The sequence below is a fragment of the Thamnophis sirtalis genome, unplaced genomic scaffold, assembly GCF_051295495.1.
Source record: "Thamnophis sirtalis isolate CommonGarterSnake01/CBP01778 unplaced genomic scaffold, rThaSir2_p1.2 scaffold_7, whole genome shotgun sequence".
NCBI lineage: Eukaryota > Metazoa > Chordata > Lepidosauria > Squamata > Natricidae > Thamnophis > Thamnophis sirtalis.
In genome coordinates, this window is record NW_028261387.1 from 84302539 (window position 1) to 84329278 (window position 26740).

General features: G+C 38.5%; 1 protein-coding gene across 5 annotated transcripts in view; it reads left to right on the top strand.

The window, feature by feature from the left end:
• Window positions 1–26740, top strand: part of EDN3 (endothelin 3) — a 49142-nt gene that overhangs the window by 15134 nt on the left and 7268 nt on the right. For 3 of the 5 annotated variants that reach the window (XM_014063573.2, XM_014063575.2, XM_014063576.2), the window contains exons 1-2: window positions 5326–5782; window positions 7492–7756. In XM_014063573.2, the coding sequence (XP_013919048.2) occupies window positions 5731–5782; window positions 7492–7756 (317 nt within the window). In that variant the 5' untranslated portion in view covers window positions 5326–5730. Of the gene's footprint in view, window positions 1–5325; window positions 5783–7491; window positions 7757–26740 lie in introns of those variants that run through there. The other 2 variants (XM_014063574.2, XM_087720527.1) reach the window with 2 other exon arrangements.

Genomic DNA, 26740 nt, shown 5'->3' on the forward strand with positions numbered 1-26740 from the left:
AAGTTATTTATTAAAAGTGAAAAAAAATACAAAGGGAGTTTTTGGTTGTATCAACAGGAATATTGTTTCCATATCTCTAGAATTAATTGTTCTCCATCATCCTAGATGTAGAAATGGAGTTATTATCTTATGTTACAGAAAGATTTGGAATGGTAGGAAAACATTCCTCACCATAAGAACAGTTCAATGGTATACCTAGGGAATTGACTCTTGTTCCCTGCAAGTGTCAGGTTATGTCTGAATGGCTTGTTGGAAATGATTTAGTTTGGATTCTGAATTGAAGTTGGATTGTAGTAAATGACAACTTTCTCATTTTTTTTTTTTTTAAAAAGTAGACTTGTGTAATGATGCCTTATCCAACAGCATCAAATCATTTTGACTGAATTTAAAATGTCATAGACTTAGGTAAAAATGTATATATTTAGGAAGAGATACACACTTTCATATCCAATTCAGATCTCTTTACAGATGTCTATTCTGTTTGCTGATATTGCTTGTATAACTACTACAATCTGGAAGTCTTTGCAATCATAACACAGTGCTTGAAAAATGGAAAATGTTGCTGTCAACCTATAGGATCCTATAGTTTTCTCACTCAAGGGTTAAGTGATATTGTTTAAAACTCTGTATTTTTATTCTGCTCTTTGATCCAAATGGATCAACAAAAAGGTTTATAAAAATGGAAAACTTACATGGAGGATATGGAAAAAGCAGAGTATGCTGTTGTCATAACAGAAAAAAGGTCCTGTTCTGTTGTTATCGTCCCTGGTATAAATAAAGAAACATCTAATCCATGAACACATGGGGTTTGAGGCTGATCATTCCTGAGGATTATTATTGTACCACTTCAGTTATTGGTAACAACTGTAACAATAAAATTAAACAAATTTTCCACTTGCATATGAGAAACACTTACCTCCTAATTAACACTAGATAGAAAACTGGCTGGTTTTATGAAATATATTTTCTTTAGAAATGTCTGCTAGGACACAAAACTAATTGAATCCAGGTGCAGCAACCCACTGACTTTTTATGTGTGTGAGCCTTTATATATTAGAAAGTACCAGACTTGTGCATTAATTGGGATGGATGAGGATGGGATTTAATAATAAAATGCCAGATTTTTTCCAAGCTATTACTCTTAAGAGATTTTTGGATATCAACTTTCATAATCCTTAGACCTTCTGAGAGGTATTGTCCAAAATCTTTTGACAGGATGAAACCAAAGAAGACTGATATTTACTCTCTGATTTCTCTTAGTTAAATTACGGTAATGAAAAAAATTGTTTGCGAGCATCAAAATTCCCAGGCAACTATATTTTGTTCAGTAGTTGTATGACAGAGTTTTTCAGAGCAGGATTCTACATTACCTATATGGATATCTATGCTTCAGTTGTGTTATCAGAGTGACATTCTGAAGGTACAGGGCTTGTCACTGGTGCTTGCTGGTTTTTTACTTTTGGGAATACCTCAATTCGGCTAGTGTAACATTGCTTTTACGAGAGATGTGAGTTGAATTCCTAAGTAAACAATAGTGACCCAGGGTCTCACTGCTTTCCTCAGAATAATGAAAGCAGTATCTCCGTTTCAATGGAGAAGACGACTAATGCCTTTTAATTCCTAAATAAGGACCATTGGTAATTCTTGACTTCATTGCAGCCTCAAAATGCTTATGTGGGCTAATTTATGCCTATTTATTTATATTAAATTTATATACTATTCATTTTACTATCAAATGACATTGGGCAGCTTACATCATCATAAAATAAGAAAACAATTAAAACATTAAAACAATTAAAGTCCTTAAAATTTTCTTCAGGTTTGTTATATTACTCAATTTAATGAAGAGCGCCATGTCATCTTTCATGTGATTTTTACTTGGTACCAAGGTAACCCAGAGATTGACATCTTTTTTGGCTTGTGTCCCCTGGTTTGTGCCCCCTCAGCCTCATTTGTCTCTGTGACACTCTATCTATCTATCTATCTATCTATCTATCTATCTATCTATCTATCTATCTATCTATCTATCTATCTATCTATCTATCTATCTATCTATCCACACAAACACACACACACACACACACACAGCATTTTATCATTACCTGATCATTTTTTGGCTTGTGTCCCCTTTGTCAACCTCATTTGTCTCTGTGAATGATTTCCATGGCCACTCTTATACTATATCATAAACTATAGCAGTTTTCAATATTTATGTTGCTGAAATTAGCACACAGAATGAAATGTGAGGATAATGACAAAATGATTATATGCTTGGATGGCCCTTCAGAAACTTACTATGACTCCACACAAATATGGCATGTTCCTTGGGGGGGGGGGGGGCTCATGGTCCATGTTTGGGAATCATTTATATAATTCCACTAAATTTGTTGATTTTCAGGGCCTGGTCATACATAAGATTAAAACCATTCTTGTTTTAGGAAGCAAATATAAACACAAGCATTTGTTCTTCTCAGGTTGCAGGTGATATCTTTCCCTTTCATCAAAATAATCACACTGAAAGGAACATTTGATTGGAAGCATTTTAGACTGAGAATTTAAAACAAATTTATTTACTTATTTTGACAGTTATTTTTCTGCAATGAAGTTTCAGTCAAATCCTTTGCATTATATTCCAAAGAATGTAATTGGATCCAAGCCCAGAATTAGGGTGTTTTATTTCTGAACTTTTATTGCACTTAAAGAAAGTGTTTGGTTACTTCTAAAGCTGACTTTGCTCTTGGGGCAAAGACCAAAGCACTCCTTTTCTAAGGGTCTGATGAAATATAAAGGGAACATACTGTACTGTATTTATGTTTTCTTCTTTAAGAAAACCCTTCCCTGCCTGTATAGAATCCAGACCATTGTACAAAATTGCTCATTACATTTCTTTAATACATAACAATTAGATAGAAAATTCTGTAAATGTTCACACCATGATTAAAACAATCATAAAAAGCAGACAAGCTTTTTCGATATATACAGAATAGGAAAGTAGAAAATTCAACACTAGTATTCCATGTTAGCAATAATTTTAGTTGCAAAATTCTGACACTCCCAGCATTTCATCACCTGATCATTTCAAGAAGTGTTGTTTTTAAAGCTGTCAGAAAAAAACTTTATATTACTATTGAGTACTTTCAGTAAATTTGGAGCTCCACTTAAATACATTGACAAAATCACCATCAGTCAATTACAAAAGGCATCTTTACTTGGAACAGCTTATTTAGAACTTATTTAGAACAATTATTTAGAACAATTTAGGACTTTGCCATCTACCATCCGAACTAAATGTAGTACATAAAATTATCTGCTACAATGTCCTACCTGTCAATAAATACTTCAGCTTCAACCACAACAAAACAGGCGTTCACAATAGATACACACTTATGGTAAACAGCTCCAAATTTGATTGCAGTAAATGCACTGTGGTTTCTTCCCCAAACCCCCAAAACTTTAACCTTAGACTGTCTCCTGTTGACCTCACCCCATTCCTAAGAGGTCTTTAAGGGGAGTGCATAAGCACACCAATGTGCCTACTGTCTCTATCCTAATATTTCTTTGTATTTGTATCCATTTTATGTATTCATAATCATGCCTATACTTATATCTATTATCTAATTCATACTTGATGAAACAAACAAACAAACAAATATCCTGCAATGATACTTTTAACTCCACCAAACAATATTTGCCAGGTCCTTGGGAAGGATTGGATAGATGGATAAAAATACCAAATCCAGTCTAAACATCTGACTCACTTTGCAACCAACTATTAACTATATTTCTCAAATGGTGCTTTTTATATGTGCTGTGCTTACATGTTCCTGACCTTCAATTTTATTGTACTTTTGAACCAAATGGTTCCTTAACAAACATTGACAAGTTGGGCTGTTGTGCTTCAGCACAAGATCTAGGCAGTGTAAATTATTTACCAGTGACAGAGTTGTATGGTGTATTATGGCAGTGGCTCTTCTGTAAACGAGGCATAGTTAGTTGCTTTTGGCAGGGGCATTTAGCCACACTTAGGAACTGCAGATTTTTAGAAGGAACTTTTCAAGAGCTTTGTATTTTGCATTATTCCTGCTAAATGTGATCTGGCATTAGCTTAGATTTATTTATTTATTGTATATATGATGTATGGTGACAATAAAGGCTATACTGCTTCCTTTGTACTTACATAATATATAGATATATAAAGGTCATGACATTAATAAATCAATGGACTCTTCCCTGTGAGCACCTGGCTAGCCAGTTTTGAAAGCAGATCCTACTGGAAGTTCAATAAACATCACTTGGTTCCCTCTTTTCAGCCTTACTGATAAGGAAGAGGAAGACTAAATTCACACAAGTGTACCATCCTATGGTTGGTCGTTTTTGGCTTAGCATTTTGTGTGAATTGAGATAATTGTGTTGATTTGAGTTTATGCAAATCCTTGTTTAGAATGTGTGTGAACCAAACCATGGAGAAAGTTAGTGAGTTTTTTCAGCAGGATGGTGGTGGGGAAACACAGGTATCCTGGATGCGTATCCTTAATTAAGCCTACCTATATAAGAGATGCTGCATTGAAACAAAGCTTTATTTGGCTTATTTTAGCTATAGCTTGACTGAGCCATAATAACTAGATTCATGCAATGCAAATCTGGTTTAATTTTGGTTTGGCACCCTGTTATGAATTTAATTGTGGTTTGTGAGCTATCGTTTAAGGAAGGAGTGGACAATCTTGCATGGGTTAGGTGGCAGAGGGCTATATATTTCTATGTAGTTTACAATTTTGCTAGTTTTGTGAACTCAGCCATTCGTTGTTGAATTCACAAAACCACGGCTTGGCTTGGTTTGGTTGCAATAATCAAACTAAACGATAGCCCTTTTCGATGTTGTAAACGCAACCTATATTTGCCTATAGCTGAGCCGGGCAGTTCTGATGTTTTCACGGAAGTCTTTGGACAAATCCTTTTACAGAAACTCATTCTATATTTCGCATGGGTATCCCTTGAATCCTCGCCAAAGGATTCTCTCAGCCTCGACGGACTTCAGCATGTAAAATCGGCCTAAGGCATAACCAACCAGCTCCAGGACCTCTGGGGGAGCCGCGCCCATCTTCTCCCGGGGTTCCCCGCCCCGCCCACAGCAAAGTGAAGCGCTCCCTTGAAGTGCGCTCGCCGCGCAGACTCTCGCTTTCGGCTGCAGTTGGCTGGTCCGGTGGTCTCGGCGTGGGAGCAGCGCGTGCCGGCTGGTCTTGCCTCGGCGTCTCGCCGGAGGAAGCACAATGCAACAGCCTGGACAGACGAAGCGATAACAGGCTTGAATATTTTCCAGGCTCGCGCTTGGAAACGGCTCTTTGCTCGACGGCGTCTAATGTGCTCTTTATTTTATTTGCCTGGAAAAACCAGAGTCCAGTTTAGGGTCGGATTGAACGCTGCCGAGGAAGAGAGAAAGGATCGAGAAAAGAGCAGGCAAGTTATGGAGCGCGAGTTGGCTTTGTCCCGTTTGCCTCTTTGGGACTAGCTTACAAAAACGGGGAAGGTGGAAGGAAGGCTCCCCCGGCGTTTCGAGACTCCAGGCGCTGAGAAGACCTGGGCGCGCGTGGCGACGGCCAGCCAGCCAGGAGAAATTTGACGCGTTGCAAATATTAACCGGATTTGGATTTGTGATTTATTTAATTTTTTTTGACAGCGTTTCTCTTGCTCCCGGAATTTGCTGCAAGTTGAGAAGCTTGCAATCTGGATTTCATGGAGCGGGGATTCTTGATACTGGTTGGACTTACATTTCTCTCGAGCGCAGGTAAAATGCAAGGAAAAATAACTAACGAAATAAATAAAAAGTTGCAAGAGATGCCTATTTCGCCTGATGATTCTTGACAGCGGCTTTCAGTTAGCCGCGCGAAAGAAAGGTTGCTTTTCCACCGCGGGGCTAGGCAAGTTGGCTTGGAATTTGGTTCGGCTCGCTGTTACTGCCTGGAAAATGGGCATCACGAATTTCTTCGTAAATAAAGTTGTTTCGGGCCTCGGAGAAATCGAGGCATCCCGAATAAATTCAGAAAGCAATACACTTCTTTAAAAAACAATTACATAATTATAACAATTTTAATGTTTTTGAAGCATATAAAAAGCAAGATCCTACTTCGGACAGAGAGCTCCTAACTTCCGAAATCACACTTCTAAAGCCATCGTTTAAATTTTTGAAAGCTTTTTAGTTGCCAACTTTGTTAAGGTTATCTTTTATCCCCAGTCGTTAATGCTAGTCCATAGGAAATATGCAGAAATGTTTTTTTCGTTCTGCACGTCAAGGGAAAATATATTTTGCTCTTGATGTATGGATGGAACAAAACAAAACGTTTTCTGCCATGAACAAGGGAGTTGGACTAGAAGACCTCCGAGGTCCCTCCCAGCCCTATAATTCTACACTATTTCTTTCTATCAAGGGAAAGAGAGATCCTTTCTTTGTAAGGTGTTATGTTGCTGATAATATATGTGGTGGCCAAATCGTATGTGTTCGATTCTGAAGAAAAAAGAATCCAATTTCTTTTACTAGGAATTGTGATGGTGGAGAGGCAGACTGTGAAACTGGCACCTGAGAATCCTAAAATAAGAACTAGCCAACAGCCCAGAGATGATATAAACAGTCTTGGGTGGAATTTGGAGGTGAGAGCCCTGGCAGGCCTTGCAGGCTTGTTGTGACAGTATCTAGCTAGAGTGCTTTGAAGATGGAAAAACATAATACTAACATTTCTAGCTGGGTTTGTTTGAATGAAACAATTGCTTCCAGGATTCTGGGTTGGAGTTCTGAAGAGTCTGTTGAGTTGTGTCTGGAAACCTCTTGGATGCTTTCAGGCTGGATTTGATCTCATTTGAATTCCACCTTTTTAGAGGATGCTTAAAATGTGGGGGTTTCAAGATGTTTTCTCATCAGTTACCTCTTTGAGCTTCATTACTATAGTTGAAGCAGCCTTTACATAAATCTTTGCAAATTGCAAATGGCTCTTCAAATTACCGACCACCTGTCTGACAGTAATAAACACATTTGATGCCATCCTTCTCTAGTGTGTTAATTGTACAAACTAGGGTTTCTCTCCCCTTACTAAATCTGAATTTTGTTATATATGCTAACAGTTTTGGGAAAAACAAGTTTTGTTAAAGTTTGTCCCAATAGTACTGTTTTATTAGCCATGCTAATATTTTTTTATTGCTGCATTATAATTAACTTTCTGTTTTGCATTTCTCTTTCTTGATCTCTTCCCCAGCTTTCATTCATTACTGTGAACTCGAGGTGGGGGGCATCTGAGTGGTTTCTGTTTAAATGTTGCCTGGTGATTTGTCACAGTTGTAATTCTAGAAGTTGAGAAAAAGAAATCCAAACCTGACACCACTTACTTTCAAGATGTGGCACTAGGAGTTTTGTTGCAGGACTCAACTGCTTTGCTAGGAACAGCTTCTATCTAATTTGGCCTCTTTTTCCCCACCCCCACTTCCCCCCTCCTCCACAATTTGCAGGTTTCTCACTACCCACCTCTCACCCCCTGTTGCTTCCCAGTGTGGGCAGGAGTAACAGCACAGGGGTGAGATTTCTGGGGCTCTCAGAGAAAGTCAGCAAAGAAACCAGCACAGAACCCCGAAGGCTGAATTCATCTACCAGCTCCAAACTGGACAACGTGGGGGAGGTCCACCACAGAGCCAAACGCTGTACTTGCTACACCTACAAAGATAAAGAGTGTGTTTACTACTGCCACCTGGATATCATCTGGATCAACACCCCAGAGTGAGTGGGGGTATAGTGCCTCTATAGGGAGCTGGGACAAAGGGATAGGTTGGCATTTCAAGTGGGAAAAGGATCTGGGGTGCTTTCTTTTCCTCAGATAGAATTTAATTCTGTCTCATTTCAACATGCGAAGTGTTGTGTCTAAGAGGATGAAACCACTTATGTAAGTTTCTGTTTCAGCAGAAGTATACTCCTAAATTCCAGATGCTGGAAGAAAAATACTTTCTGGAGAAATGGAATTGGTTAATATTGTATGAAAAAGAGTGTGCTTAATAGAAGCTTATTGCTATTTATTGGGTTTATGCTCTACCTTTTCTATAGAAGCTCAAGGAGGCATTTATATAGATATGACCCAAATATATTGATGAAATTTAGTAATCAAATGAGTCCAGTGATTCTAGTCCAGTGATGGTGGACCTTTGGGATTTGGTATATCTAACTTGGCTTTGCTAACTTGATGGCACCCCCACACACACACTCCAAAAAAGAAACAACCCCATTTGATAGATGCCTAGAATATTCTTCACAATATCCCTACAGACTTCCCTTGCTTTATTTAAGGCTGTTGGCTGGCTATTGAAGGAGATGATAGAATAGTAAAATACATTTTGCTGCCTTTATCCCGGTGTGGAAAATATCAATAAAAAGTTTGAGCCATGTTCTATAGTCTCTAGGGTCTATAGTCTTCGTTCTCCTGTACCATTTCTGATATTTCATCTCTGAGTTCCTCAGAGAACCAAAGAGGCACCCTAGGATCCAGACCCAGAGAACAGTATACAGAAGCTCCACAGAATGGTACACCATCATTGGACTCTCATTTCAGGCAGTAGAAAATAATCATTTGTTCTGTGACTGTTCAAAGTTAGGATGGTGCTAAAAAAGTGGGCATATGACCAGTCCTCTCATTTACCGCTATTGTATTATCTCCAAGGTCACATGGTCAAAAATTGGGTGCTTAGCAATCTGGACATTTATGACAAAGTATCTTAATGATCTCCCTCTCCCATCTTTGTCGTTTTGGCCATCCTGCACAGAAGGTGGTGGTGAAGAGGCCTCTAACCTTAATAGATCTTCCTTGTACTTCTTTGTCCTCATCATCCTGGGGGAATAATGGACCCAGGAGCTCTGTTGTTGCTGGACTTGTCCCAGGCTCTCACCTCAACTATGAGAGGATAAATAAAGTAGGAGGAAGGTCTGCTGTATTGTTTACTAGATTATTTAGGATGGTCTGTGTACTTGATTTAATGTTTTTAGCTATTTTATGTTCTTTCCAGTTCTCTGTGCCCAGATTCCACTGGAATTGGGCACCCGATAAATTTAAGTAAGTAAGTAATACATAAAATATATTAATACAGTCTGCTTTCTCTTTAAATGACTAGTCTATTTGTAAGACATTTTAACAAACTGCATTTTAGCATCTTTTTTTAAAAATGTAACAGTGCCAGCAATTTGCAAATATGAGTCTTGTGTAAGTCTTGTGTAAGCCAGGACTGACTGCAGCATCACCCACGGCTACTTTGCATAACATGTAGTATTGAATTCCCAATGGCAATACATTCTTTACTCATTGGTTAGGAATATACAACATGCTTAATGAAATCAGTTAGCCAAATAGCAGTAATATTTGCCTGAAGTGCTAAATTCATTAGTGTTAATTCTTATTAGGTGTGGAGGTTTTTTTTTTGTAAAAAAGATATAGCTTAGGGTGTTCTGCAAATTCAGTCATTTGCTTAGTTTGTTTCAAAGGTGTAGGCAAATTCAGATAATGGGTTCACTTTATTAACCAGGTTAACCACTCGTGAATCCAGCTGTTGAAAGTGCATTCTAAGATACATTAGGGGATAAGAGTCAGGGTATAATTTCTGCACTACAGTTATGCTATATACATATTCTTCAGTATTTGATGGAATTTGATGAACATGCCTCAAAATCCTGAGAAGTTGTGCAGTTTAACCCATAATTTAGGGGAGCTGTTTGGCCCCAACCTAAATTTACTTTACTTATTTATATCCTACCTTTATTGTTTTTATAAATAGCTCAAGGCAGTGAATATATCTAATACTCCTTCCTCTTCCTATTTCCCCCAGAACAACCTTGTAAAGTGAGAGAGTGTGATTGGCTCAAGGATTACCTAGGTAATTTTATACCTAAGGCTCATGGTCTTATGGTTTCTAGCCCAATGCCTTAACCATCAGTCCCATCAATACAGATTAGATAAATTGAATCATGCCAGCGAGGGTCGAGAAATTAGGCTGAAATCAATCAGAAGCTGTTCCAATGTGTCCTTTGAGGTTCAGAGTTACCTGCTGTAGTAGCCACCCTATAATGCTGCATGTTTATATATGGGGCAGTTGGGAAAATGAGGTAATTCGCCAGTTCAGATTTTTCCTCTGCTAGAATCTCTTAGTACACCCTGCCATTTACTTGGCAGAGTGGTAAGGGCAGGGGTGGGGAATGTGCACAAAGCATGTTTAAGTGTTTAAAATGCAGAATAACGGAAATTGACTTCTGCTGTCTTTGAGGTGAGTTGAACTTCAGCTCCCATAATTTTCAGGCACTGCATCCTGTTCTTGTATACTTTATAATCCAAGGAATGCTAGGGACAACAGATTGGGAGTGGTTCTGTAAAGTGATGTTGCTGATATTGTTCCTGGTAGGACCAGCTGCAGCTGATAGCTTCAAGGCAGTTATTATTCACTGTAGACGGTGAGGCTGCAGGCAATTGTATTACTGGTGAAAGCCACATGAAAATAATAATAAAGGATGCCTATAAGGCTAACAAGTTAATATTCCCACTGTAAGCTAGATTCTTCAAAGAGTTTTTTAAGACCTCAAAAGTATTCTTTCTGCCTTCTTTTACAAAACTTTCCAGAAGTTTTTTGAGATCTCATAGCTTTTGTTGATTTATGAGAGTTCAGAAACACAAGGAAACATACAAAAGCCTTCTGCCACAAACCTGTGAAGTAGGTTGACTTAGAGGAAGTAACTTCCCCAAAGTCACCCAAGAATCTTATAGGATTGAGAAGAGAGTAGATGTTGGGCTCCCCCATACCTTTACCCCTATAACAGAGAGGGAGGGAGGGACGGAGATATATGGTGGCCATTGAACACTCCTTTCTTGTATTCTCCTCCTCCACCACCACCACCACCACCACCAGAAAAACAGCCCTATGAGCCAAGTTGGGCAGAAAAAGAGTGGCTTCATCCATGGCTGAGGTGGGGTTTGAACCTGTGTTTTGTTACCCAGATATCATATAACAGTGGCCACTTGACTTTGCCTGGAGCTATGCAACAACTTGCCAAGGATTGGGGCTGAGGTGCACCACAGTTTAGAACTCAAAGCCTGCTACAGGATTTGCACCCTCTTATATTCATGTTAGCTTCCACCTTTTCTTTTTGCCCTGGTTCAGTATTTCCCTGAATATCTCCTATTATTCCTAGTTAAATATCATCTATCTCCATTCTCCCTGAAAATACTGAAGATATGTAGCCAAAAATACTGTATATAGGAGGTACCAGGCTCATAAATAAGAATGTTCCACAGCATTTAATATAAAGCTTTCTTTACTATGCTAGACCTTGTTAGATCTCATTTGTTGTTCACAGGACTAGATGCTCTGCTTTGGGAAAGGTAGGATGCAAGTCTTTCGGTTGCAAAGTTTGAAGAACCTTACAAACCATAAGGACAAAGTCCTGTTTAGCAATTGTCACTCAGTTCAACATGTTTGATTAACATTGTGTACAATGGCTCTTTCCAATAATTTGGAGTAGGTGTACACTTCTCTTGTTAAGTCCTAACAGATACTGGAAGTAATTGCTTAATTTCCTCATTTCTTTATTTGCCTAAGAGATCTGTTAATATTTGAGTGACTTAATGAATTATCTTGTTTAAAATATGTAACCTCCTCTGAAGAATGCAGCAAATAGCTGAAACCTGCTGATCAATTTAAGTCCCTAAATTCAAATTGAAAATTGGGATTTTATTTTCCAAAATCTGGGGACAATTTTAGGATTTGTTAGGGTTCTTGAAGGTCTTCTAATCTAGGAAATCAACCAGGAAATCCTATAACATTTCAGACAAATGGTTATCAAAACTCTAAAAAATCTCCAGTGTTGGAGCACCCGCAACTTCTAGAGGCAAATTGTTCTACTGATTAATTGTTCTATGTTTCCTTAGTTCTCAGTTGCTTCTCTCCTTGATTAGTTTTCATCCATTGCTTCTTGTTCTGCCTTCAGGTGCTTTGGTTAATCCCCCCCTCTTCTTTGTGGCAGCCCCTCAGATATTGGAACACTGTTACTCAGATATTGGAACACTGCTATCATGTCTCCCCTAGTCCTTCTTTTCATTAAACTAGACATACAGAATTCTTCATATGTTTTAGTGTCCATCCCCCTAATCATCTCTCTTGCTTTTTCTGCACTCTTTCTAGAGCAGAGGTCTTCAAACTTGGCAGAATTGTGGACTTTAACTCCCAGAATTCTCCAGCCAGCTAGAGAATTCTGGGAGTTGAAGTCCATAAATCTTAAAGTTGCCAAGTTTGGGGACCCCTGTTCTAAAGTCTCAAAATCTTTTTAAAGTTGTGTTGACCATAACTGCCGGCAGAGCGTATTTCCAGAGCATACAACCATAGAGCGTACTTCCAGAGAGGCAACTGCCGGAAGACTTGGCATCCTACCTCCGTGCTTTGGAAGCCGCAGAAAAAGCAAGGCGGCTGCGGCAGCAGCAGAGATGCTCTGGTTCTACAGGGAGAGTTAAGCAAAGGCATTGTGAGCCTGGGAGGCGCGCGAGTGGGGAGCGGAAAAGCCACTTGCGCAACCCCTCTCTCCAGCCATGCAGAGCCCCATTCGCTGACCTAGGCCATTCCGAAGGCGCCAAGCTGCGGGAGCTATAGGGCTGCGAACGGGTGCTCATGCGGCTTGGCGATACCCCTAGGTCAGTGAATGGCGTTGTGCCCGCCTGGAAAGGGGGGTTGCTGGGCGGCTGCTGGTGAGCGTGGTCACCTCATGGCTGCTGTGTAGTGCTGCTGCGACAGCGCAACACATCCGTTCAACCCTGAGGCTGTGCTTGGCTCTTTGGGAGCCCACTCTCTAGAGAGCAGCCTCCCGGCAACCCCAAAACAATAAGCCCTCCCCTGATAATAAGGCCCAAGCCATATTTTGTGGGTCTAAAGAAAATAAGACCCTGTCTTATTTTTGGGTTAACACGGTAAATGCAAGGATTGGTCATAAAATCACTATTGTGACTGCAAATGGTTGCTAAGAAATACCACTGCTACATTTTAGTCTTGATCTATTTTTGCTTGATTCTATTAATTTATTTCCATTAATTGATTTATATCAATGTTAGCATGACTATGTACAGTATATAGTTATTACCTCATGCCTTTAATCACAAGGTTAACCTACCAAAGATGCATTGCAACTGATCAATACATGTAGGTCAGCTGGTATTTGAACTGTTTCTCCAAACATTTAGGACTTCAGCTGTCATCAACAGCAGCTAGTATGATCAAAGCAGGAAAATACTGGGTCAGTGGAATATGTTCCCACAAAATTTGTTAGTCATGTATGGTGACTAACAAATGGGAAACATCAAAAGAAGATTATACAGATTTTGAGATGTTGTGTGCATTAATGGTCAGTAGTCCTGATCGCTAAATGCTAGTTCCAACTACCGAAGCATCATGCTTGAGAAGATGCTATTGTGCTTCTATCATGTGATTGATCCTTTTGATGGATCTTAGGTTCTGCTTTCCCAAAACTAGAAGCCTTCAGTTGTGTTGGACAATAAGTCTTGTTTTCAAAGCCAGCGAGTCATATTGGCTAAGGATAATATAAATTGCAGCCAAAGTCCAACATATCTGGAGAATTTCAGATTGGGGAAGAATCTTCCAAATATTTGCAACAGCAGTGGAAGGTTCCAGGTGCAGACTAATGTGTTAGGTGGAAGATACCATGGTCAAAACATAATATTGTGACGGACGGATGGATGGATGGATGGATGGATGGGGAGAGAGAAAAAGAGGGAGGGAGAGAGAATGAATGGACAACTATGGTAATTATACCGATCAATGCATTTTTGATCAAGATTTAATTCAATTTCCAAAGAACTTCGCAAATCTGGTTAACAGAAACACTTATAAGAAATGTACGTGTATTTTTCTATAGGAAAATGTATTTCCCTGAATGATGGCATTTTTTTATTTTCAACTTTCCATAATGAACACTTCGTTTGTTGACAGCTTTGAAGATGGGAACAATATTGTAAAATCTGGAGAATTGCATTCTTGGAAATATAGTACTGCTAATTTTCAAACAGTCTGTTTCTGAAATATACGGGTATTAACACAATTCGTTATAAAATATGGACCCAAAATTGTTTCCTCTCCTTAGTGGAACTATGGTATATGATATTTTCATCCTGCTGACCGCTAAACACCCCCAACCCCAACAGATACTATTTAATGGAAGATTTTTTTAAAATTAGGATCTAGGATATCTTGGTTAAGCTGTATTTATTCTTAAGGAAACAAAAGAGCTCTGTACTGTCTCACATTCCTCTTCTGAATATTTATATTTACAGCCCCCACAACTTCTCTTTGTTATTTGTAGAGGCTCTCTAAATTTGCTTTATGAAACTCATTGAGGCAGAAATTAATTTCTTATGTCTTGCATTTGATCCAGGTATTTTGGGTCCAAGATTGTAGGAGAGGAGAGAACAGAACATTTAATTACTTCTTCCCCTTGTATATTTTAAGGGGAGAGAAGAAGAAACAATGCCTTGGAATGGAGATGTTTTGTACTATTTCAGTAGGAGTTCAACTGTCTTGGAAAGTGTTCAGTTATTCCAGTTTACACATAGTCAAATATCAATGGAAACATTACATTACAATCTTTCCAACATAAATTGCACTGCACTTTCTTTGTGAACTTGTAGTATGTTTTTTCCATATATTTAAAAAAGCAATAAAGTGAAAGTCAATACATTAGAAGCAAGAGAACTCCCATCTAATGTTTTAAGCATTAGCTTTTGCAAATATATTGAAGCAAAGGTTTTACCATTTTTTCCCTTCATAGAATAAAAATAGAATATAATTAAGTCAGTTTTGTCCATATTCTTTCTTCCTATCCTACTTAGTTATTTCAACAATTATGTTATGTGTAACTCACAGAGGAAGCCATTTTGCTTTTCAGACTATAACTAATTTGTATGTGTTTGACAGTTAGAAATCCTTGGAGAAGAAACTAGATTTTTTTTCACATAACATGACAATTTCAAAAGTTATCCCCAAAGAAAGATTCTTTTAAAATGTGTAATATTTTTTATTTTTCAAGTGAATTTCTGGATAAACTACTTATCATATATATGCACATAAAAACCCATCTGCAAAGACCCATCTGAGATTAAAATTTTTAACTAAAATATCTTTAAAAATGCAACTGACCCTCAAAAGTTTTGTATCTTTTAATTTTCATAATTGACTTATCCATAGGTGGCATTTTATTCATGGTATTTGGGCTAAAAATCTGAAGGTCTCCTTATCCATCTATGGGGTTATGTTCAAATATATAGGGCATCCAGGTAGTTTTTAAAAAGTGAATACTTTTAAAAGTATAAACCCATCCACAGATAAACAGAACCCAATTTTTGGAGTCTCTTTTGGCATCTAAAATTCAACAAGAATATATGATATATTCCTTTGCTATATTTATTTCCTGCTTTTAATTCAGAAGCTCAAAATGGCCTACATAGAATTCCTTTCTCCCTTTTGTTTCCCACACCAATCATTTGGTAAGGCAGGTTGGCAGAGAAAATAAACTTTTGTATCTTAGAGTAATCTTGAACCTTGGTCTCTGGCAACTTTCCAGTGCCACTTCAACCAAATTCAACCACTAGACAATGCTGTCTTTTAGTCTGAGAAAGCTATCTGGCCCAGAGTCACTCAGGGAGTTTCTGTGCCTGTGAGTCAACTTAAATCTCAGTCTTTCAGGTGCCATTTTAACACCTTAATCACCTTAATCAATATCCACTTTGTCTGGAGCTCTACAGCAATTTGCCTGGAGTTTCTTGGGTTTTGTAGAGCTGAAGTACAATCATCAGCCAGGAATTAAGGGCTGGCTACAGAATTTGCCCTTCCCTTCTTTAACCCATCGGCAAATTTGCGTTCCCTTCTGTTCTTTTTGCCATGATTCTGTACTACTACATGCTTCACAATTCCTACCAAATGCAGTCTATTCTATATTTACTTGCCAAAGAGAGCCGAGGCCACGCAGCCTCAATATCCTGGACCTATAGCCCAACACTTATCGAGGGCAACAGGCTTATAATGGAATGCTTCATCATTTATATTGAACAAAGTGTTCTCTGGATGCTGTCTTGTGAAGGGTTTTCCCAGTATAGTACCATTTCAACACTGTAACAACCACTACATTATATTTGCTCTGTATAATTTCTGTGCTTGTAAGTGTTGTTATATTCAAGGCAGTCCAAAAGAGGTAACTTCCTTCCTCTTCCACATAGAAACTACTAATCTGTTGAGAATGTGAACTTTCTCTGATTGGAAAGACAGAACATGGAAGTATCTCTTGGAGATTTTATTGGATCATGGATGACAATAATATATAGGAATCTGCTAGGATCTATCTTTTGGGCTCAAAATATTTATACTACCGGTATATATATACTACCAAGCAGTGATTTAAAAAGTCAGTTACCTAGTAAGAACCCCCCCCCCCCCCACACACAAACATAATTACTTAAATAGATGCGAGTTCTACATTTCACTGAGAAAAATAAAATACATTATTTGGAAAAAGCAAATGACTTGCAGATACATGTAGATTTTGTTGTTAAATAGCATAGATACCTTGAAGATTAGGCATTGTTTGGAGTGGACTGCTTCCCTGGTGTATTTTACATTTCGTAACATGTATTCAGATTCTTTATCTCCCTCTCCTTCCCCCTCCCTCCCTCCCTCCCTCCCTCACCATATCTCCATCCAGGTTAGTTCTCTTTTCTCTTCTTATGTAGCTACCCCTTTACTTATCTTTCTTACTTATCACCACCCATTTTTAAACTTCTCTTTTGCCATTTGGCAAGGAGAAGACAATGTGTGTACATGCTTGAGTATTTCTGTGATTTATTCTTATGAATGAAACGAATATACATGTCCCAGGATAATGTTGCAGGATCCAATCTGGGTTGGTCACTGGGGCCAGAGGTTTTATCTTCCGAGCTTTCAGCCTCGTGCTGGAGCCCATCTACAGGGAACTTCTCTCTAGGCATCTTCTCTCAGAAAGAAGAAGATAGGATCCAGCATGAATCCAAAAGCTCAGAACACCTCTGGTCCTGGTGACTGATCCAGATTGGATCCTTGGTTTATTCTTACTTGAGAGAATGTTAATACATGCATGTAGGGGATCAGCTGGCTTTATAAACAGGGCACCTTATTTTTCATGAAATTTTTTTGTCTTGGACACCACAAAAATATGAATTAATATTAATTAAAGTAATTAATTAAAATTAATTAAAATTGTAGCTTCTGGCAGATATACAGTAAATATATATGCACACAAATATACAAACATATAAATATGTGTATACCTTTAATGAGGGAAATTGGCACTTCTGAGTTGGGTTGACAAAATTGGGAAAATAGGAATTGCCCAAAATGTTTATAATACTTTTTGGTTTAGTCTTCCATTCTGGGAGGGGGAATTATCTTATATTAGGGCTTTCTTTCCTTTGCCTAAATTCAGTAACTCTCAGCATTTTAGTACTGCCAGAAAGGTACTGCCTTTTGTCAATGGTAGCTATAGGTTTCTGCCCTTTAGCAACTTTGCTGCAATGCTATTAGGAAAGAACACAGGGAGCATCATTTGTTGCCATTGCAGGAATAATCAAGTTAATTAGTCTTTTAAAATTTGTTCATAGGTTTCCGTTCTGTGATTATTTTTGTGATCTTCACCTTTGGGGTGAAGCAACATGTTTCTCCAATTAGTTGCTATGATATAAAATATAGTACATTTCAGAGTGTCTATACAGTAAAAAACCAAGCAGAGATTCATATTATTATTGCCACCATCTTGACTTTTTAACTATACTCTACTTTACTCTACTCTACTCAAAGGGCAACACTGCTTTTGTGTGTGTCTATGAGCGCATGCACGTGCACACACACACACACTTTCATACTGTAAAGACACTTAGCAACAGGGATTAAGCGAAGCATTTCCTTGGAAAAATACCAGATGAATCTTCACAATAGAATATAATGCCTGCATAATTGCAAGTCGATTTTGTGGTGAATTAAGGGTGAGATTAAAAGAAAACAGTGTTAAGTTTATATTGTGCATTTAGCTCAGGAATTTCCTTGAAAAAAAAAAGGAAATTCCTGAGCTAATTTCCTTTTTTAATTTCCTTTTTTTTTAAAAAGTCAAGAAGTCAAAATGTGAATTAAAAATATTGGTAGCCAAAACAAAAGGAACATCTGTTGTGAAAAAAAGAGGAATTTCTATTGTCTAATTGGGAAATTTATCTTTCCTAATAATATCTGGGAAGTTCTTGACCTCTGTAGGATGTTATTATAAGCAAATTATTCCAAGATCCTCTTGTGTTTCTGTTGAGGGTTTTATCTTCTTCAAGCAAGCCATATCATGATGAGGTGTCCATTAGAAGCCATGCTATACTTATGATGCTATTAGACAGATAACATAATTCATACCAGCCTTTAATGACATTACAAAGGTCTGGACATTATAACCCACCTCATTTCTATTGTTGCCAGTGTTGTAAAGGGTAACTGTAAGTGTAGTACATGGGCAACCAAATATCAGAAAGGGAATCTAAATAACAGCTGCCCAGCTGGCTTCTGGCCAGATTCACAGAAGCTGTAATACTCATTTTAAGTCATTGGGAAGAAATACGGCTTACCCGCTTTCCTCTTGAGTGTCTTTAACCAGCTGAATCATAGACTACAAATATTTTTAATGCCAAGATCCTACTGAGACTTAGGTGAAAAGTGAAAAATGCCTGGTCTATTTCCTTAGCCTAGAGCCTAAAGAGTCTTTGGCAGAAGAATTTGTGAGTTGAAAGAATTTCACCTTACTCCCATTAGCATGATTTCAAACTGCTAGTGTCGGCATTCAAAATATCATGCAGAATTAAATCAGAGTCCAAGGCAGAGCTATCCTTAAAGTTCCAATTTAATAAGACAGACATGTTGGCACAGACTGTGGAATCCCAAATCTAAAAGCTTCCTGGGATACCATCCAGTTGAAAGTTCATGATCTAATCCCCACACCCATAAACCCATCACATGGGCCAATCTTCTTCGGCCACGCTGGCATCTCCATCCAACTGGTTCCGGTCAGGTGCAGAGGTGCGGAGACAAAAGATGACCTTGGGCTTCTAGAAAGGAAAGACAACAACACATTCCACAATTCTACTCCTTTCTATTCCTCCTCCCAATTACTACACTAATGAAACAGTATAATGAAATAATAGAGAGTGTGGCAGGCTAAAGATCCTAAAAAGGAATATGACTGCAGGCCTGACAGCTAAGTGGGCAGCAGCTGGGGCAGATAAATTTCTATTTTTTAAATTATATTATAATTTGATATTTTATAATATATAATTTGTTATTATATAATTGCTTTGGCTGTGACCAGAAAAAACATGGCTATTAATTGTAAAATGGGTGGGAAAATCCTAAATACCTATCTTCAGAAGCATTATTCTATCCATCCAGAAACCTGATTTTTTTCTAGAATAATTAGTAGCTTGATGCACGAATTGTTAGTGATATGTTTCAGAATTGGCCAACTCCTGGATTTTAAGGTAAAGGGGATTAATTCAGAACCAAGATTCGTGTATCTGAAATGAAAGAAGTGGGATTAAATCTATTGTATTCCAGTTCTGGTTTTCCATAAAGCTCTAGCTCCAGCTTTGTTCCATTTCTCTGGCATCCTAGCAGTGATTGCCAACTTTGGCAACTTTAAGATGTGTGGAATTCAACTCCCCAAATTCCCTAGTCATGTCTTTGTATATCAAAGACTAAATCCCTTTTTGAAAATGAGCTCTAAGGGTTAATAATTATACCAGAATTTTAAATATTTATTAGGGGAAAAAGGTAAAGATTTCCCCTGTCCAGTAGTGTTCGAATTTAAGCGGCAGTACTCACTTCTGTTTCTTAGCCAAGGGAGTCAAGATTGTCCGAAGATATTTCTGTGGACATGTGGCCAATATGACTATCCGCCTAGGCTCATAGAATGCTCTTACCTTCCCACTGGTACCTATTTATCTAGCACTAGTACTAGCACTTAGACTTAAATGCTGCTTTACAGTGCTTTACAGCCCTCTCTAAGCAGTTTACAGCGTCTGCATATTGCCCCCATATTCAATCTGCATATTGAAGGCTGAGTCAACCTTGAGCCTGGTGAGATTTGAACTGCCAAATTACAGTCAGCTGGCAGACAGCAGAAGTAGCCTTCAGTACTGCACTACGCCACCTTACTCCCATTTGCAATTTTGAACTGCTAGGTGGGCAGGAGCTGGGGCAGATAATGGGAGCTCACCCTGTTGGCCGGTGCTTAGGTCTCAAACACAGACTGTCAGCTTTCCAGCTGACAAGTTCAGCATTTTAAATCACTGAATCATTGTGTCCCCGAATATTTATTACCTACAGCAATAAAAGAGAAAGTTAGAAGAAAAAAGTGGTGGGGGATGGAACAATTAATTTTTGAAGCGTTGTGAATATCAGCTGCTACTTCCAGCCCCAAATCTCAAACCCGAATTTATTCTCACAGCTCAAATCCCATTCCATAAAGTAAAACTCCAGTACATGGGGACACTGGCCTAGGTTGCTATTCAAATTACCAGCTCCAGTTCTTTTATTGAAGGTTGTGATTCTGTGAGCCTAGGCAGATAGTCATATTTGCCAAAAGAGCCGAGGTGGCGCAGTGGTTAGGGTGCAGTACTGCAGGCCACTTCAGCTGACTGTTATCTGCAGTTCAGCGGTTCTAATCTCACCGGCTCAAGGTTGACTCAGCCTTCCATCCTTCCGAGGTGGGTGAAATGAGGACCCAGACTGTGGGGGCGATATGCTGACTCTGTAAACCACTTAGAGAGGGCTGATAGCCCTATAAAGCGGTATATAAGTCTAACTGCTATATGTCGTTCGGAAGGCTTTGTTCTTACCTGGTTTCCAATCAACTCTGCAGAAGAAGACTGCCCACCCATCTCCTGATTGACTAGCTTTTGAGATTCTGATTCACCCTGACCGTTATCTGGACAGATGGCTCATCTGATTTTATTTCAATCATGGTAATATTTGGGTTTCGTAATCTGGAATTTCCATAAATTCTGTACAGCAGCACTTTTCAACTTGGTGTCCACCAGATATCGAGTCAGTTTCTATATAATTTCCAGCCATCTTAGGTCCATATATTTAGAAATAAATTCATAAATAACACTTGGATGGGAACCCCAAGGAAGTCTGCAGGCTAACCTGAAATATATCCATCCCCTTTCACCCCAATCTTCCCTCACATCCCCCCCCCCCCCAATCAGAAGAAGGCAATGGCAAATCATACCCATATTCTTGCCAAGTGAGTAATCAACAGGAGTCAAGCTCAACTTCAGGGAGATTTTTAAAAATAAGAAAACTCTTCCATGTATGGACAATTATACATTTTATGGACAGATTGTATCTTTATTGATAATGTGGGTATTAATTAGTTTATAAACCTGATAGTTAAAGTATAACTTTTCTTTGGATTATGGTATACCTGATGTCTGTGGAGATTCTCAGTCATTCAGATCATAATTATCTCAAAGGTGCTTTTTCAAAAAAATGCCTTCAGGCATATGTCAAATGTGCTTTTTAAAAAGGCAACTGTACTGTTTTTTTTCCTTGAAGAAGGAAAAAAAAGCAGTTCAGTTGCCTTTTGAAAAAACACCTTTGAGATATATCTGAAGGAATTTTTATGCTGAATACTGCATATTATCTCCCCATAGTGTTGTGTATTTCTAAATTTCTCATTGTTTTAGATCAGTCCCAAACAATATGTGGCTCCAGGTCATATGTAGCCTACCAAGCAGCCTTGGAGGGCCCAACAGCTATTTATTTTTTTAAACAACTAATTTGCTGCTGTCCAAAGATGACACTGCTAAGAAGGATTTGCCTTTCACAGACTTTTCTGTCTTGAAGAATCCTGCCAAATGTCTTCAATACCTCCAGGTCTCACTGGCATCATTATCATCACCGATACCACACCAAATAACTGCCAAATAGCCAATAGGCACACAAGCTGTTCCTTTGTGACCACCAAGTATTTTTAAGGTGTTAATTAGTCCCTTTCTCCTCTGAATTGTGCAGGCCTGTTCTAGATTTCTGTTCTGATGGAAAGAAAGCAAGACCAAGGTTGACACTTCAACTTCATCCATAAAAGAGCTTATAAGAAAAATATAGTCCTTTTTTTACAACATACTTCACAATTCTTTTCTGGTACATTAATGGTCTTCCCTTGTGCACAATTTGTGGATGAAATTATGAGTTTACATACTCCAATTCACTTGAAATGTTTTCAGTCTCGCCAAAAACTGAAATTGCACTTAGCATTTTTGGAACATTTCAAGAAAATTAAATAAAGGAATGTTTTCATCTTTGGGTAGCAATATTTAGTTGCAGGGTTTGTGCTGATACTGCATGATGATATGGAAGCGGTCTACCATCTGAATGTTTGTGGCTCTCATCAGTCAAGGAAAGAAAAGCTTATGCGACAAATGTATAAATAAATAATTGTTTCTTTGTAAGCATTTCAGATGTCAAAAGGTTTTCATAATGTTTCTTCATAATCTTTGTCATTTTGAAGATTTCTTGATATTTGACATTTATTCCTTTCAGTCCTTATCACATTTTATGTAAATTATCTCAATAATTCTGACAGCATTCCTGAACCGACTACAGCACTGTCCAACATCAAAGTATCTTGGCATGATACTCAACAGAATGCTCACTTTTAAACATTGCCTAACACTAAGACTAAAGTCAGCTTGAGGAACAATATCAGGAGATCAATATCATTGGGAGCTCAACCATCTACATTACGCAGATCAGCTTTGGTCTTGAGCATCTCTGCAGCAGAGTATCCTGCTCCATTGTGGGACGCATCTGCATATGCAAAAAAAGTTGCTATCTCCGTCAGTGAAGCAGTACTCAATTCACCAATTGAGAAAATATATCCTCTAGCTGGCATTGCCCTATCTAAGATCAGGAGATAAGTAGCAACAGATGCCAAGAGAACTAAGCAAGAGAATGATCCTCAACAACCTCTGAGTGGACATGTACCTCAAGCCCACCACTCAGATCTAAGAATAGCTTTATGGCAATAATAAATATTATTGAGCATACACAAGAGCAAAATCGAATTAAAAGATGGAGAAAGGAGACCACTATGCAAGGAATAACATATGCTGATTCTGTAAACTGCTTAGAGGGGGCTATAAAGCACTGTAAAGCGGTATATAAGTCTTAAGTGCTATTGTTATTAAAGGAAATTATGGCTGAAGGATCTGATCTTCCTTATACTACTTGGAGGATTCGGAATAGGTTGAGAGTTGGAGTGCCTAAATGTAAAACCAATATTCTTAAGTGGAGTCGCTTAGCAGATATCAACCCCCTATATGAAGAGCAAAGCTCATCTGCTGGTATGTTGACTACTACCAGAGATATGTACTGATAATGACTTATTTTTGGCCAATGACAAAGCCAAGAAGGTGGCTTAATTCTGGCAGTTTAAAATGTGAGCTAGACACAGTAGTAGTAGAAGAAGCAGCATTAGTATGACTAATCTCAGAATGCAGAAACAAGGGCTGAATCTGGGAAACTTACTGAAGTCAGATGGAACTGGAATAGTTTGGTTAAAAGGTATTAAAGAAAATTAACAAAACAGATTTACACGAATCAGCCTAGGAGGCAATAGTGCAAGACTATTTTGGGAGAATATTTTTATCATTCTAATTGAACCAAATAATTATTCAATTCTCCAGAGAAACCAAAACATCAAAACTCATAGTAAATTTCTTGGTGATGCCTACTGAAAACGTCACAGACTATTACAAGAATAGTTCATACAAATACAAATTGTATACAAATACTTTCATATTATGTGAATCTCATAGGAGTACTCTGGTTGCAAAATGTGTTCCAAAATTAAAGTATTTAATTCCAGTTAAAGTGGAAACTTATGTATTCTTCCTTTCCTGAAACCTAAAAGGGTTTGATCTCCTCAAAAGTATTATTGACATTGTTTTGGTTTGATTCCTTTCCAAAATATTGGCAGAATTACATTTAACTAAATCTCTTTGTAATTAAATGGGGAGGGATATGCATATTTGCTTGCTCTTTTAAACCACTAATTAATGTAACATTTTATTTTTTCATATAATTTCCAGACAGACATGGAGATTGAATTCAGACAATATCTTGCTAATTGTTGCTAAGAGAAGAAGCATAACTTTGGCTAAACAAAATATGAGAAGCATGTTGTTTACCAGACAGGACTTGTGTGTATGGTCCTGATTCTAATTTATCATTGAGCTTTGGAATTTAATATTCTTTACAGGAGTTACAAAATAAATAATAGATCTGCTCAATTTACATTGCTGAGTGAAATCATAGTTTGTAACCAATGTTGCAGAATTTCTTTTACCAGATGGCAGTCTGATACTCAACCATGATGCCCACAAAATGGGTATCTGATGCCCAAATTCTTTTTATGGTAATTTAAAGATTAATGAATTTGTTGCAGCATAAACTTTATGGATTATACCTGCTTGTATAAAATATATTAAATTTTTATCTTAATTAGGGAATAATACTTCCCATTGAAATGGGAATAGGAATATAAACTGTGGTCCCACAAAAAAGAAACATAGGTGCAGACAATTATTTTTTGATATTGATTATTTATGGGGTTGGGTTTAACTCAGGCATTATAAGGGTGAGCTGATTAAAGCTTGTAGTAAGAGCCTTTGTTTAACTCACACTAATAGGAATGAACTGTTTGATAAATTCCTCCTTATGTTTACACGATAAAATGGACCTTTGTGTTTTTTTTATTCAGAAACTAAGCACCCCTTTCTATCACAGGGAGTGCAACATTCCTTCCTTTGTTTTGGTATTACCATTTCTAATGTCAATTTTATTCTTTTCTTATTTTATGTTGTTATTATTTTATTCAAACATGGCCAGATTGTTTAGTGTGCAGTACTGATAATTCAATGCATCCTGTCCTGCTTATTCCTAAAGTGGCAGGCAGCCTTTTTTTTTTTTACTTGAAGCCCTGAAAGTGAGTTGTGCCAGCTGCTATAATTTCTAATGGTGATAGTCACTATGGTTGGGCCATTCAAGGACACCAGATACAAGAAGGTGACCACATAGCATTGTGTTCTGAAGTTCCTAAATTCAGCCTCCCTATTCTCTTGTTAAATATATAGCATAATTGATACAAGTTAAAATTTGATTTTATCAGGAAAGATTAGATGGAGCTAGATACGTTTGGCATAAGGCAGTATTTGCTAAATTAAATGTTAAATAGGCCAATGACTGCACAATTTAAGATTTTGTATAATTTCCACATGTTACTTGGTTAGCTGTTTTTAATGGTTGTGTTTGCTGTTCATTTGATAAGCTCTTGAGATTAATAGCTGGCAAATATATCTCGATTTCAAAACAAAAGCCAAAATCCCAAAGTCTCAAAGTTATATCTTAGGTAATTCAGTTTTTCCTGAAATGAATATGTCTCATATGGTTATATGTCAAACATATCCCCTTACACTCATATTCATATGTAGTTTGTTGCATAATATGTTTTAATTTTTTTGCCATGCTTATTAGGTTTAGGTTTAGGTTTATTGGGATTTATATGCCGCCCTTTTCCCTGAGGGGACTCAGGGCGGCTTACAACCACAGGGGAGGGGAAGTGCAAGGTCAAAACAAACACTTTGTGAACAAAAGAAAAATAATAAAACACAGCTTTCATTCAGCAATCAAACACTCGGGCGGGTAATTGGAAGCCTATCCCCAGGCCTGCTGGGAGAGCCAGATCTTGAGGGCTGCGCGGAAGGTCTGGGTCGTGGTGAGGGTGCGGATCTCCATGGGGAGCTCGTTCCATAGGGTCGGGGCAGCAACAGAAAAGGCTCTCCTCCGTGTGGTCGCCAGTCGACATTGACTGGCAGATGGAATTCGGAGGAGGCCCAGTCTGTGCGATCTGATTGGTCGATTTAGGGAGGTAATCGGCAGAAGGCGGTCTCTCAAGTACCTAGATCCACTACCATGGAGTGCTTTAAAGATGGTCATCATTATCCTGAAGCGCACCCGGAGACCAACAGGCAGCCAGTGCAGCTCGCGGAGGACAGGTGTAACGTGGGCGAACCGAGGTGCGCCCACTATCACTCGCGCGGCTGCATTTTGGACTAGCTGTAGTCGCCGGATGCACTTCAGGGGCAACCCCATGTAGAGCCCATTGCAGTATTCCAGTCTAGAGATCACAAGGGCTCGAGTGACTGTTGTGAGGGCCCCCCGATCTAGGTAGGGCCGCAACTGGCGGACCAGGCGAACCTGGGCAAATGCCCCCCTGGTCACAGCTGACAGCTGGTGGTCAAAAGTCAGCTGTGGATCCAGGAGGACTCCTAAGTTGCGGACCCTATCTGAGGGGTATAAAATTTGACCCCCCAGCCTAAGCGTTGGTGTATTAGCCAAATTATTGGGGGGGAAACACAACAGCCACTCGGTCTTATCCGGGTTGAGCACCAGTTTGTTAGCACTCATCCAGTCCTTAACGGCCTCCAGACCCCGGTTCATCACGTCCACCGCTTCATTGAGTTGGCACGGGGCGGACAGATACAATTGTGTATCGTCCGCATATTGATGGTATTTTATCCCGTGCCTCCGAATGATCTCGCCCAGCGGTTTCATGTAT